Here is a 14,004-nt window from a genome sequence, read left to right as displayed (position 1 = left end):
CATATAATATACATTTATATATATACATATATAACTTTTATATTTATATATAAATTAGTTATATATAATATATATATAACTTCTTAAAGCATAAAAAATATAATTCCTCCTAGGAAAAAAATAGTACAAGTCAAGTCTATAACCATCCACATTGTCCACCATAAATTAAAAAATTAAGACATCAAAGAAATAGAAAAATGTGACCCATAATTAAAAGAAAAAGGAGTTAATAAAATGTACCCTGAGATGGACCAGATGCAATTAGCAAAAAAAGAGGACTCAAAATATTTATATAATAATTATTTTATATATATGTCAATATGTATTATAAATATTTACATTATAAAAATTATATATATAGTCTGGGCACCCATAGGTCAGTGGTTAGGGTGCTGGCCACATGCACCAGGGCTGGTGGGTTCAAACCTGGCCTGAGCCTGCTAAACAACAACAATAACAATAACAAAAAAAAAAAATAGCCAGGTGTTGTGGCAGGCATCTGTAGTCTCAGCCACTAGGGAGACTGAGGCAAGAAAATCTCTTGAGCCCAAAAATTTGAGGGTGCTCTGAGCTATGATGCCACAGCTCTCTACAGAGGGTGACAAAGTGAGACTCTATTTCAAAAAAAATTATACATGTATTGAAAGGAAATAAAAATATGGTCATAATAAGTGAACAGATGGGGATCTTAGAGAAACTGAGAAAAACAAAAGGAAATTTTAGAACAAAAAGTATAATATCTGTATGAATTTAAAGCAGAGCAGGAGTACTAGAATGAAACTTCAGAAACCTTGAAAAATCTGTCAAAAGAAATTACCCAATCTGAAGAACCAAGAGAAAAAAAATTTCACACAAATGAACAGAGTTTCCATGACCTGTAGTATAATATCAAGATGTTTAGCATAATTATAATTGGAGTCTCAGCAGAAACGGAGAGAGAATAAATAATGCCAAGATTTGGTTAAAAACAAAACTATAGATCCAAGAAACTCAGCAAATCCCATACAATTTAATATGTATACAGAAAACCAAACCAGAGCATATCATACTATAAAGAATAGCACAATGGCTGAAAACCAAGAATAAAAAAGAGAAAGAGAAAAATCATAAAGCTTCCACAGGAAAATGATATATTATATGCCTCACAAATCATACAGTGGAAAAATGTTATGATTATGGCTGATTTCTCTGATAAAAATTGGAGGTCAAAAAACAGTGTATTGACATGTTTAAAGATCAGAAATAAAACAAATTTCAACAAATAATTCTATAACCATCAAAAACATTCTTCAAGAATGAAGGTAAGGGTTTCTGTCTCTGGAAAGAAGAGAAAATGCACTTTCCCCTATTTTTCCCTAAGTACAACCAAAAACCATGGATATTGTATACAAAATAGTATACTATATAAGAATACTCAAAACATGGAAAGAAGAAGGCAGATTGGCTAGGGACTTCGGGACCCAAAGAAAGGCTCTCTAGTCCAGCCAAATACCACAGGGGGGAAAATAATGGAGCACCATTTCCATTTCTACCAGCAAAAGCTGAGATGAGAAATTGGACTTCTAGCCTTGTCAGACTGTAATAAACCCCTGTTGGGGTAGTATCACATAAGGCACAATGTGGAGTCAATACTTTCATTCCTGCTATCCATTAACAAGCATCTATACCAGAGAATTAATGAAGAAAATATAGGTGTCCTGAACCTCTAAAAAGAAAAGAGTAACCAAAAGAAAAAAAATAAAAAACATAATGGATGGATGCAACAGAAAAATGAATAAGAAAGAAGAAAGAATGAGTAAACCTGAAGACATAGCAATAGAATTACCTAAACAACAGAAAAATAATAGGTTGAAAAATATTAACAAACCCTCACAGAAATGTGAGATTTTAAAAAAGATCTAATATTCAAGTCATTGGAGTGCCAGAAGGAAAAGAGAAAGAGGGTAGGACTGAAAAAAGTATTCAAAGAAATAAGGGCTTAAAATTCTCCAAATGTGATGGGGGGGGGGGAAATGGAGTAACAGATTAAAGATGAGTGAAATGCAAAGAGAATAACCCCCCCAAAAAAAATCCACACCAATGCACATCATGATCAAACCTCTGAAAACTAAAAACAAAGAAAAAATCTTGATAACAGCCAGAAAAAAAAAGAAAAATCTAATGACAGTAATTTAATTTTCTCATCAAAAACCATGGAAGTTGCACAAAACTTTTTAAGTGCTAAGAGAAAAGAACTATCAACCCTCAATTTCATATCTGGCAAAATTATTCTTCAGGAATAGAGAAGAAATAAAGGCATTGTCATACAAAGAAGCTAGCAGAGCTACTCTTAAAGGACGACTAAAAGAAGTTCTGTAAGCAAAATAAAATTACAAAAGAAGGGACATTAGAACATCAGGACAAAAGAACACAGTAGGCAAAACCATGGGCAATTACAATAGGCTTTCTTTCATTTGAGTTTTATAAATTATGTTTAATGATTGAATCAAAAATTAAAGTACAGTCTATTGTAATTATCAATGTATGAAGATAAAATACTTTATTATACAGAGGAAGGATAAAGGAACAGAAATGGAAATAAGGTTTCCACTTATCACTCAAACCAGTAAAATGTTGATACCAGTAGACTTTGATAATTTATGTATACCTACCTAGGACAACCACTGAAAAAGCCATATGAAGAGATACACTAGAAAACACTATAATAAGTAAAAATACAATTCTAAAAATGTTTAGGTAACCCAAAGATATACAAGAGAAAAGAAAAAAAAAGACTAGCTAAAACAGAGAAAAAGGCAGAAAGAAACAGAGAAAATGGTAGAGAAGCCCTAACATATCAATAATTACCTCAAATGTAAATGTTCTAAATATACTAAGTAAAGGACAGATTGACAGAGAGGAGTTTTCAAGAAACTTGCTCAAATACAATGATGCATATAAGTAAAAAGTAAAAAGATCAAAAAATAGATCATACAAATATTAATAAAAGAAATCAGAATTGACTATATCAGAAAAGTAAACATCAGAGAAAATAATATTACTAGAGACAGAGTAGGACATTACACAATGTAAGCATCAATCCACCAGAAAGAGATAGCAATCCTAAATGTATATGCACCAAACAAAAGAATGCAAAATATGTGAAACACAAACCAAGAGAACTGAAAAAAAGAAATACTTAAATCTACAATTATAGTTGAAGACTGCCATACTTCTCTCGCAACAATTGAAGGCAGAAACAGGCATAAAGTCAGCAAGGGGGTGGTGCCTGTTGCTCAAGGAGTAGGGCGCTGGCCCCATATACCGGAGGTGGTGGGTACAAACCCAGCCATGGCCAAAAAAAAATCAAACAGAAAGTCAGCAAGGATACTCAATAACACTACTGATGAACAGAATATAATTGACATTTCTGGAAAACAACAGCAGAATACACATTCTTTTTAAGTATCCATGGAACATACATCAAGACAAAACACATTCTTGGCTATAAAACAAACCTCAAAAACTTTAAAACAACTGAAGACAAAGTATGTGCTTTTTCCAAAATGGAGACAAATTAGAAATCAATAATGAAATACTAACATGAAAATCTCCAAATACTTGCAAATGAAATAACATGCTTTTAGAAAATCCACAAGTTAAGAGGAAGTCTCAACAAAAATAAAATTGACTTTAAACTAAATGGAAATGATAATATTAACATAATTATATAAAAGTTTGTGGGAACTAGCTAAAGCAATGCCTTGAGGGAAATTTATAGCCTTAAATGCTTACAGAAGAAAACATGAACTCTCAAATAATCTAAGCTCACACTTAAAGAAACCAGAAAAAGAAGAAAATAAACTCAAAACAAACAGAAGGAAATACATGATAAAGATCAAAGTAGAAAACAATGACACTTTCAAAAATAATAGAGAAAATCAATTAAACAAAAAGCTGGTATTTTAAAAAGATCACTAAAATCAACAGACCTCTAGCAAAACTGGCAAAGATAAAGAGAAGGTATAAATTCCTGATGTGAAAAATAAGGCCTGGTGTGGTTGCTCATACCTGTAATCCTAGCACTTTGGGACACCAAGGCAGAAGAGTTGCTTGAGGCCAAGAGTTCAAGACTAGCTTATGTGAGACATCATCCCTACAAAAAATAGAAAAATTAGCCAGAAAAATATAAAACAAGTATCTGGTGTACCCAGGAAAAACATCTAACCCACAAGGACTCATTTAGACTCAAGGTGAAAGGTTAATAAGTACTTCAACACCCCACTGACAGAACTGCACAGATTCTCCAAACAGAAAATAAAAAGAGAAACAATGGACCTAAAAAAAACTATACAACAAATGGACCTAACAGATACAGAATATTCTATCCAAAAAACAACTGAATATATGTTCCTCTCATCAGCACATGGAACATTCTCTAAGATTGATCATATTCTAGGCCACAAGAAACGTCTTAAAAAATATTTTAAAAAATAGTAATTATACCATGTATCATATCAGACCACAGTGTAATAAAACTAGAAATTGGAAAAAAAAAAAAACCTAGAGAATCAATTCCAACAGAAACACTCATTCCTACACATAGTCACAAAAACTAAACAACCTAATGTTCAATGATAACCAGGTTAGTGAAGAGATAAAGATGGAAGTCAAAAGATTCTTTGAACAAAATGGCAATAGGAACCCAAGTTATCAAAATCTTGGGATACAGCACAAGTTATCTTGAGAGGAACCTCAAGATTTAAAGCCTTAAATACCCAGATCCAAAAGACAGAAAGATCACACATCAACAATCTAATGAATCATCTCAAGGAACTGGAAAAGGAAGAGCAAACCAATCCCAAACCCAGAAGAAAAGAAGTGACCAAGATCAGAGCAGAATTAAATGAAACTGAGAACAAAAGAATTTCCAGAAGATTAAAGAAGCAAAAAGTTGGTTCTCTGAACATATAAACAAAATTGACAAGCCTTTTGCTATATTAACTAGAAACAAAAAGGAAGGGAATCTAATAAGTACAATTAAAAATGAAAAAGGAGAATTCATGGAAATATAATGTTATCTCAGAATACTATAAAAATCTCTATACTCATAAACTTGAAAATGTGGAGCGAATGGAAAAATTCTTGGAAATACACAATCTCCTTAGGCTCAGTGAGGAAGAATAGAACTCCTGAACAGACCAATATCAAACACTAAAATTGAAGTAACAATAAAAAAAATCATCCACCTAAAAAAAGTTCTGGATCACATGGTTTTACACCATATTTTGCCAAACCTACAAAGAGGTACCAAACCTGCCTATACTGCAGAAATTATTCCATAACATTGAGAAGGAAGGAATCCTCCTTAACTGGTTCTATGAAGCTGATACTCCCGTGATACCAAAGCCAAAAAAGGACACAACTAAAAAGGAAAACTACAGACCAGTATCTCCTATGAATAGATGTAAAATACTCAATAAAATTCTAGCAAACCAAATTCAGCAGCACATCAAATAATTCACCATGACCAGTGAGTGGGTTTCATTCCAGAGATAAAAGGATGGTTCAACATATGAAAATCTATAATGCAATTCACCACATAAATAGATGCAAAAACAAAGATGATACAACCCTTTCAGTCAATGCAAAAAATCATTTGACAAAATTCAGCACACTTTCATGATAAGAACACTCAACAAAATTAGCATAGATGGGACATTACTCAAAATTATAAAGGCTATATATGACAAACTCATACTCAACATCATATCACATGGGGAAAAATTGAAAGTATTCCCACTTAGAACCAGAACCAGATAAGGTTGCCCACCTTCACCATTTCTATTCAACATGGTGCTCAAGTTCTCGCCAGAGTAATCAGGCAAGAGAAGGAAATTATGAGGTTTCAAATGGGGAAAGAAGAGATCAAACAGTCACTCTCTGCTGACAATATGATCTTACATCTAGAAAACTCCAAAGACTCTACTAAGAGATTCCTGCAATTGATAAATAGGAAATTTTTTTTTTGAGACAGAGCCTCAAGCTGTCCCCCTGGGTAGAGTGCCATGGCATCACAACTCACAGCAACCTCCAATTCCTGGACTCAAGCCAGTCTCCTACCTCCACCTCCCAAGTAGCTGGGACCACAGGCGCCCACCACAACGCCCAGCTAGCAATTGATAAATTCATCAAAGTCTCAGGTTTCAAAATCAATGTTGACAAATCAGTAACTTTCATATACACCAACAACAATCAAGCTGAGAATCAAATCAAAGACACAATACCTTTCATAGTAGTAACAAAATAATAAAAAAAAAAAAAAAACCCTAAGGATATACTTAACAAAAGAGGTGAAAGATCTCTATAGGAATAATTACGAAATACAAAGGAGAGAAAATGCAGAGGATATAAACAGACGGAAAAATATACTCTGCTCATGGATTGGTAGAATCAACATTGTTAAAATGGATATACTACCCAAAGCAATTTACAGATTCAATGCAATTCCCATTAAAATACCAATGTCATTCTTCTGCAGATCCAGAGGAAAATAGTGCTATGCTTCATATGGAATCAGAAAACATCCCAATAGTCATTCAACCTTATGTAGTAAGAAGAAAACCAGACTTCAAGCTATGCTACAAGGCTATAGGAACTGAAACAGCATGGTACTGGCTTAAAAACAGAGACATAGACCTATGGATAAGAATAGAAAATCTAGAAATAAAATCATCCTCATATGATTTTTGACAAAACAGTTAAAAACATACACTGAGGAAAAGAATCCCTATTCAATAAATGGTGTTGGGAAAATTGGAGAGCCACATGTAAAAGACTGAAACAAGGTCTGCACCTCTCATCACTCACAAAAATCAACTCAAATAGATAAAAGACTTAAACCTCAGGCAGGAAACTATAAGAATTCTAGAAGAAAATGTTGTAAAAACTCTTTGCTAGGCAAAGAATTCAGAAAGAAGACCCCAAAAGCAATCACAACAACTACAAAAATAAATAAATAGGACACAACCAAATTAAAAAGTATCTGCACAGACAAGGACACAATCAAAAGAGCAAATAGACAATCCACAGAATGTGAGAAAACATTTACATGCTATATATCTGATAAAGGTTGATAACCAGAATCTATAAAGAACTCAAAGCAAATTAACATGAAAAGATCAAACAACCCCATTAAAAAGTAGGCAAAAGATGTGAACAGAAACTTTTCTAATGAAGACAGAGTAATGGCCAGCCAACACATGAAAAAATGATCAACATCTTTAATCAAGGAAATGTAAATCAAAACTACGCTGAGATGTCACCTAAACCCAGTGAGAATGGCTCACATCATAAAGTTCCAAAGCAACAGATGCTGCTGTGAATGTGGAGGGAAAGGAACTCTTATATACTGTCAGTGGGACTGCAAACTAGTACAACCTCTGTGAAAAGTTGTACAGAGATATCTCAAAGAACTTAAAGCAGATTTACCATTTGATCCAGCAATCCCATTGCTGGGTATATACTCAAAGGAAAAACAGTCGTTTTACAAAAATAACACTTGTATTCAAATGACAATTTGAACAGTTATCCATGCATAAAAATACCTTCACAAGAGGTAAGAAAACCAGGTGAGAGGTCACACTACCTAGTTAAAGCATAGTAAGAAGAAAAGATACATTGAAGGAGTTATGAAAGATAGTTTTATATTACCTGAATCACCCTTCCCTGAATCCCAGGCAGCAAGCACAGTGCAGAGAGATACTTTCACTTGGGGGAGAGAGAGAAATAAGCATAGAACTTTTCTTGGTCTCTAATACAGGTTCCAATACAGTAAAACCCAGCACCCAGCAGATTCTTATGACCCTTGACTCCAGCCTGATACCTATGGACTAAATCTCTAGACCTACCCCAGTGCCAGATAGGAACCTATAGCCCCTGCAAGATAGATACTAGCTCTAGCCTGCATCATCACCAACTAACTATAGCAGGCTTGGACTCAGAATAATCCACAGTAACAAGCAGGCTTCAACTGCCACAGGCTTTAGCTGTGGCCCAGTGTTGCACAAGCCTCAGCAGACACAGGCTTTGGGCACTCCCCAGTGCTATGCCAGTTACAATGGCCACAAGAATGTAGCCAGCACTATGGAAGTCTCAGTGGCCATGAGATTTCAAATCATCTTAAGGCACCCCATGTTAAGGCACCCATGTGCTGGGCTCAAGTTGGCTTAGGGGCCATACCAGAAGACTTACCAAGAATCTCTGAACAGGCATACTATTTAAGAACATTCCAAGATAGAGCCAGGCTGTAACTTACTGGTGTAAGTACTTACTTCTTCGATACACAAACAGTAATGTACAACCAGAAGGATCAAAAGTGATCAGGGAAACATGATGTCACTAAATACATAGTAAGGTGCCAATGAGTGGTTCTAAAGAGATGGAGACAAAAGAACTGCCTGATGAAGAATTCAAATTAGCTGTTTTAAGGCTGCTCAATGAACTTTAATAAACTACAAAGAAAGAGTTTAATGAAATGAGGAAAAAATAAGTGACCAGAATCAAACTTTAACTGAGAGATTGAAATAATAATATAAATCAAACAGAATCCTGGAGCTGAAGAATAAGTGAACAAAATAAAAAAGCAATAGAGAGCATCAATAGTAGAACTATTGCAGAAGAAAGAATTTATAAATGTCAACAGAGGTCATTGAAAAATATATAGTCATGGAGAAAAAAGAATAAAAAGGAATGAATAAACCTTATAGGATATATAGAATAGCATCAAAACAGCAAATGTTAAAGAGGGAATGGGGAAAGATAAATGGGTAGAAAGCTTTTTTAAAGAAATAACAGCAGAAAACTTTCCAAACCTGGAGAAAGATAAAAATATCCAAGTACAGAAAAGTCAAAGCTCAAAGTTTACACATTGTAAACAAACTATAAAAGATCAAAGACAAAGAGAGAATGCTGAAAGCAATAAAAGAAGTTATTTTATTGAAATATATGAAATAATGTATTTAAAGTGCTAAAGGGAAAAAGCTGCCAATCAAGAATACTGTTCTCAGCAAAGCTATCCTTCAGATTTGACAGACCTATAAAGCAGTGGAATTTCATCAACACTAAACCTGTCTTATGAGAAACGCTAAAAGGAATCCTATGAGCTGAAATAAAATGACATTAATGAGTAACACAAAAAAACAACTGACGTATAAAACTCACTGGTAAAAATAAGTAAACAGTCAAATTCAAAATACTGGAACACTGTAATTGTGGTGTGTAAATCACTTATATCTTTAGTATGAAGACAAAGCTATTCCTAATAATAACTACAATAGTTTGTTAAGGTAAATGCAATAGAAAAAGTTGTAAATTGTGACATCAAAAATTCAACATATGGGGTGGGGGTAAAGTTAAAGTTTAGAGAGTTTTCTTTGTGATCAAAGTTAAGTTGTTACCAGCTTAAATTAACTTCTTATAACTATCAGATATTTTTTGTATGCCTCATGGTAACCACAAATCAAAAACGTATAATAGGTACACTAAAAATTAAACGAAAGGAATTAAACATATTACTAGAGAAAATCAATCATAAAGTAAGAGAAAAGAAGAAAAGATCTATAAAACAACTCCAAAACAATTTTTAAAATGGTAGTTGTAAGTCAATATATCTTACCTATCAATAGTTACTTTGACTATAAATAGATTATATTATTGCCAATCAAAAAACAGAGTGGCTGAATAAATTAAAAAACAATATTGGGTGGTGCCTGTTGGTGCCAATATTGGGTAGGGTGCTGGCCCCATATACCAAGGATGGTGGGTTCAAACCCTGCCCCAGCCAAACTGCAACAAAAAATAGCTGGGCATTGTGATGGGTGCCTATAGTCCCAGCTACTCGGAAGGCTGAGGACTTAGGCTGAGAATCGCCTAAGCCAAGGAGTTGCAAGTTGCTATGAGCTGTGACACCACAGCACTCTACCGAGGGCAATAAAGTGAGACTCTGTCTCTAAAAAAAAAACCAAAAAACAGTATTATATGTTGCCTATATGAGACTCACTTCACTTGTCAGAACACAGACAAAAAGTGAAGAGGTGAGAGTAATATTCCATGCAAATAGAAACCAAAATATAGCAGGAGTAGCTAAACTTAAATGAGACTTTAAGTCAAATACACTAAAAAGAGACAAAGAAGTTCATTAAATGATAAAATTGTCAGTTCAGCAAGAGAATATAACAATTATAAATAGATATGCCCATGACCTAATTAATAATTAAGCAGATTCAATGCTATCCCTATTAAAATGCCGATAACATTCTTCACAGAAATAGAAAAAAAATCCTAAAATTTGTATGAAACCAGAAAAAAAAATGGCCAAAGCAATCTTGAACAAAAACAACAAAGCCAGAGATGTCATACCACTTGACTTCAAAATATGTGACAAAGCTATATTAACCAAAACAACATGGCATGAAAACAGATACACAGATCAGTGGCACAGAATAGGGAGCCTAGAAATAAATCCACACATTTATAGTCCACTTATTTTCAACAAAGATGCCAACAACACACAATGAGGAAAGAACAATCTCTTCAAAAAAAAGTATAGAGAAAACTACAACCCCAGGTAGAAGACTGAAATTAGATCCTTATCTCTCACCATATATGATGCCTGTTATTCTTGCTCAGGCTGGTCTCCAACTCCTGACCTCTGGCCATCCACCCATCTCAGCCTCCCAGAGTGCTAGGATTACAGGTGTGAGCCACTGCATCCAGCCAGGGGAATGATTTTTTTTTATACTACCTCAAAAGTACAAGCAACAAAAGCAAAAATAAATGAATGGGATTATATCAAACAAAAAGCTTCTGCATAGCAAAATAAAAAATAAAAAACAGACAACCTACAGAATAAGAGAAAATATTTGCAAACTATATATCTGATAAGGGGTAAATATCCTAAATATACAAGTAATTCAAACAATTCAATATATCAAAAAGCCAAATAACTCGATTTTAAAATGGTCAAAAGTCTTAAATAGACATATCTCAAAAGAAAAAATACAAATGGTCAACAGGTATAGGAAAAATGCTCAATATCACTTATGATGAGGGAAATGCAAGCCAAAACCACAATATGCTAGTGTCAAAAAGATAAATGTTAGAGAAAAGGGAACCTGTACACATTGCTGGTAGGAATGTAAATTTGTATAGTTATTACGGAAAACAGTAGAGGGTCCTCAAAAATCTACAATTAGTAACTACCATATGATCTGGCAATCCCACTGCTGGGTATATATGCAAAGGAAATGAAATTACTGTGTCAAAAAGATATCTGCACTCTCATATTTATTACAGCTCTATATACAATGGCCAAGATATGAAATCAGCCCAAACCCTCATCAAAAAATGAAAGAATAAAGAAAATGTAGTATACATAGACACTGAAATATTAGTCAGCCAAAAAAGGTCAGAAATCCTGTCATTTGCAACTACAGGTATGAACTTGGAGGCCTTTACATTAAGTGAATACACAAAATAACAAATACTGCATAATCTCACTTATTCATGTTGTGAAATCTAATAAAGCAGATTTCATAGAGAAGAAAGCAGAAAGGTGCTTACCAGAAGCTGGGAAGGTTGGGTTGGGTGGGAGAGAAGTTGTAAAGATGTTGGTCAAAGAATACACAATCAATCACAGTTAGGAGAAATATATTCAAGAAATCTACTGTACAGCATTGATGATATATTCTTGAAAAATGCAAAAAGAGTGGATGTTAAGTATTTTCACCACAAAAATGATAACTATATGAGGTAATGGATTTGTTAATTAGGCAGATTTAACTGTTTCACAGTGTATATATTCTTCAAAACATCATATAGTACAAGATAAACATGTACAATTTTATCTGCTGCTTTAAAAAATAACAATGAAAAAGAAAGGGTAAAATTAAGCATTATTAACATTTAATGTGTGGCTTGACAATTATACCTCTATACAACAGAAACGTATCGGGGGTGCATGCACGATAGGGACATGAGATCACAGCAAGGTCAAAGGCCTATGGTTTTTGAGGGGCTTTTAGCAAGCAGGCTCTTCAAAGGCTAAATGGCACTATGCTGGTTTTAAGAGGACTGTACCTTCACAATGTGGGAATCCGATCTGAGACAAAATCTGTTTCAAGGTTAATTTGTTGCTCTTAAGCCCATACAGTTGAAGCCATTTCTCAGATGAAATGAGACTTTGCTTAGCCATGTCTGCTTTGATGTTGCTCAGGCCCTCCTGCCTCTGCAGCTGCTGCCCAGAGATGGTAGGAGATGAACTTGATTTCTCCATCACAGAATTATAATCTAAGTCACAGGGATGTCCTGCAAGGACAATTGTCAAACTCAGACTTACTGAAAATTTAGAAATAATTTTACATACACAAAGAATTGGATTAATATAAATTACAATATACTCATGAAATAGAATTCCTATTTATCCATTACAATTATCATATAGATGCATATTTATCGGAAAAGGAGACAACCACTTGCATTGCTAATAGGTATCCAAAAAATTTAATATTTGCATGTATAGACACATAGACACACTGAAAAACATCTAGAAAGATGTACACTAACAGGTTTGTAGTAGTTTTCTCTGTGTAGTTGAAGTATGTGTGGTTTTTGCCTTTTCTATAGTGTTTAAATTTTTGCATTATTTAAGCATTCCTATAATAAAATAGTATTTACTTCCACAATCAGAAAAATACAAAGATCTTTGATTTTGGAAAAATGAACACTCTCCTCAGAACCTTCTCTACATATCTGTATTCTAATTACAATCACACCTGACATTTTGTTTCCAACCAGGATAAAACTGGACAGGAAATACCCCTGTTCTACAGGTGCAGTGGCTAACTGGGAGCTGGTGGTAGGGTGGGAACCAGACCACTGCTTAGCCCAGCTGAAACACGTGTGCCTACTTTCTGAATGTTTTATTTTCTGGGACCTTACTCCAATATTGGACTTAAACATTCTGGTTCATGTAGCCAACTATTCTGAGATCCACTGGACTCGAGGCAATATGCAACATATCAAGCTTATCTAAGGCTTCCTAAATATAACTCCACAAAAGGAAAGGAGTGGCTAAACTCTAATGCAATCTTAACCCACTCACCACAACTGGGCAGGGCCTGATAACTTGGAGGAAGTATAGAAAACTCCGCTTACATCTGTAACCAGAATGTGCAATGTACGTAAATTGATCCCTGGAACTGTAAAACACTTTTTTAACAATGAGAATACTACCTTTCCTCATTTCAAAAACTCCAATTGTATTTCCTGAAAGTCTCAGTGTTATGACATGAAAATTCAGTCAAACACAAAAATCAGCTGGACTCAAGCCAGGGAGGTTTTGTGAAAAGTAATTAGAAGTATTATTATTAGCAAATACTTATTTAGCATTATGTGTAATATAATTTAATCCTTATAATAACCTTATAAGGTATATACTACTTTTATTACCATGTTACAAATAAGGAAACCAACACAGAGAAGGAGAACCAACTTGGCCACAATCACACAGCTGGTTAAGGGTGGAGTTGAGATTCTAACCTAGCCCATCCAGCTCTCCAAAGTCTATGTTCTGTGGCCTTTATCATAATAGAAACAACCGCAGCAACTTCCATTTGTTGGCCACACACTGGACAGAGCCTTTTATATGCGCTATCTCACAGATCTTCATGACCCCATCAGTTACCCACTGTTAACACTCTGCTTATATTCAAGGATTCGGAAGCTTTGAGAATTTGAAGAATTTGCTCCCAAGTTCTTCCACAGCCAGTAAGTGAGAGAAGCAGGAGTCAAAGCCGTTTCTGAACCATGCTGCTATCTTTACAACTATTCTCCTCCATCCTGGTTCTACGGTACAAGCCTATAGCTTTATTCCAGTAAGACTGCATCCTGGTAGCACTCATGGGTCCTCATGGAAGACAAAGAGCACTAATCTTTATTCCTAGCAGTCAGGCTCGATAAGCTTCC

The 14,004-nt window shown here is 34.5% G+C and overlaps 1 protein-coding gene across 1 annotated transcript in view; it reads right to left on the bottom strand.

The window, feature by feature from the left end:
* Window positions 1-12,332, bottom strand: part of VWA3B (von Willebrand factor A domain containing 3B) — a 184,199-nt gene extending 171,867 nt beyond the window's left edge. The window contains exon 1 of the mRNA XM_003799288.1: window positions 12,118-12,332. Coding sequence (XP_003799336.1) covers window positions 12,118-12,313 — 196 coding nt within the window. The 5' untranslated portion in view covers window positions 12,314-12,332. The remainder of the gene's footprint in view (window positions 1-12,117) is intronic.
* Window positions 12,333-14,004: the final 1,672 nt, after the last annotated feature.

Source organism: Otolemur garnettii, unplaced genomic scaffold, assembly GCF_000181295.1.
Source record: "Otolemur garnettii isolate 467f Iridium unplaced genomic scaffold, OtoGar3 scaffold00148, whole genome shotgun sequence".
NCBI lineage: Eukaryota > Metazoa > Chordata > Mammalia > Primates > Galagidae > Otolemur > Otolemur garnettii.
The sequence above is the reverse complement of the archived record's forward strand: the minus strand, read 5'-3'. Positions and strand labels throughout refer to the sequence as shown.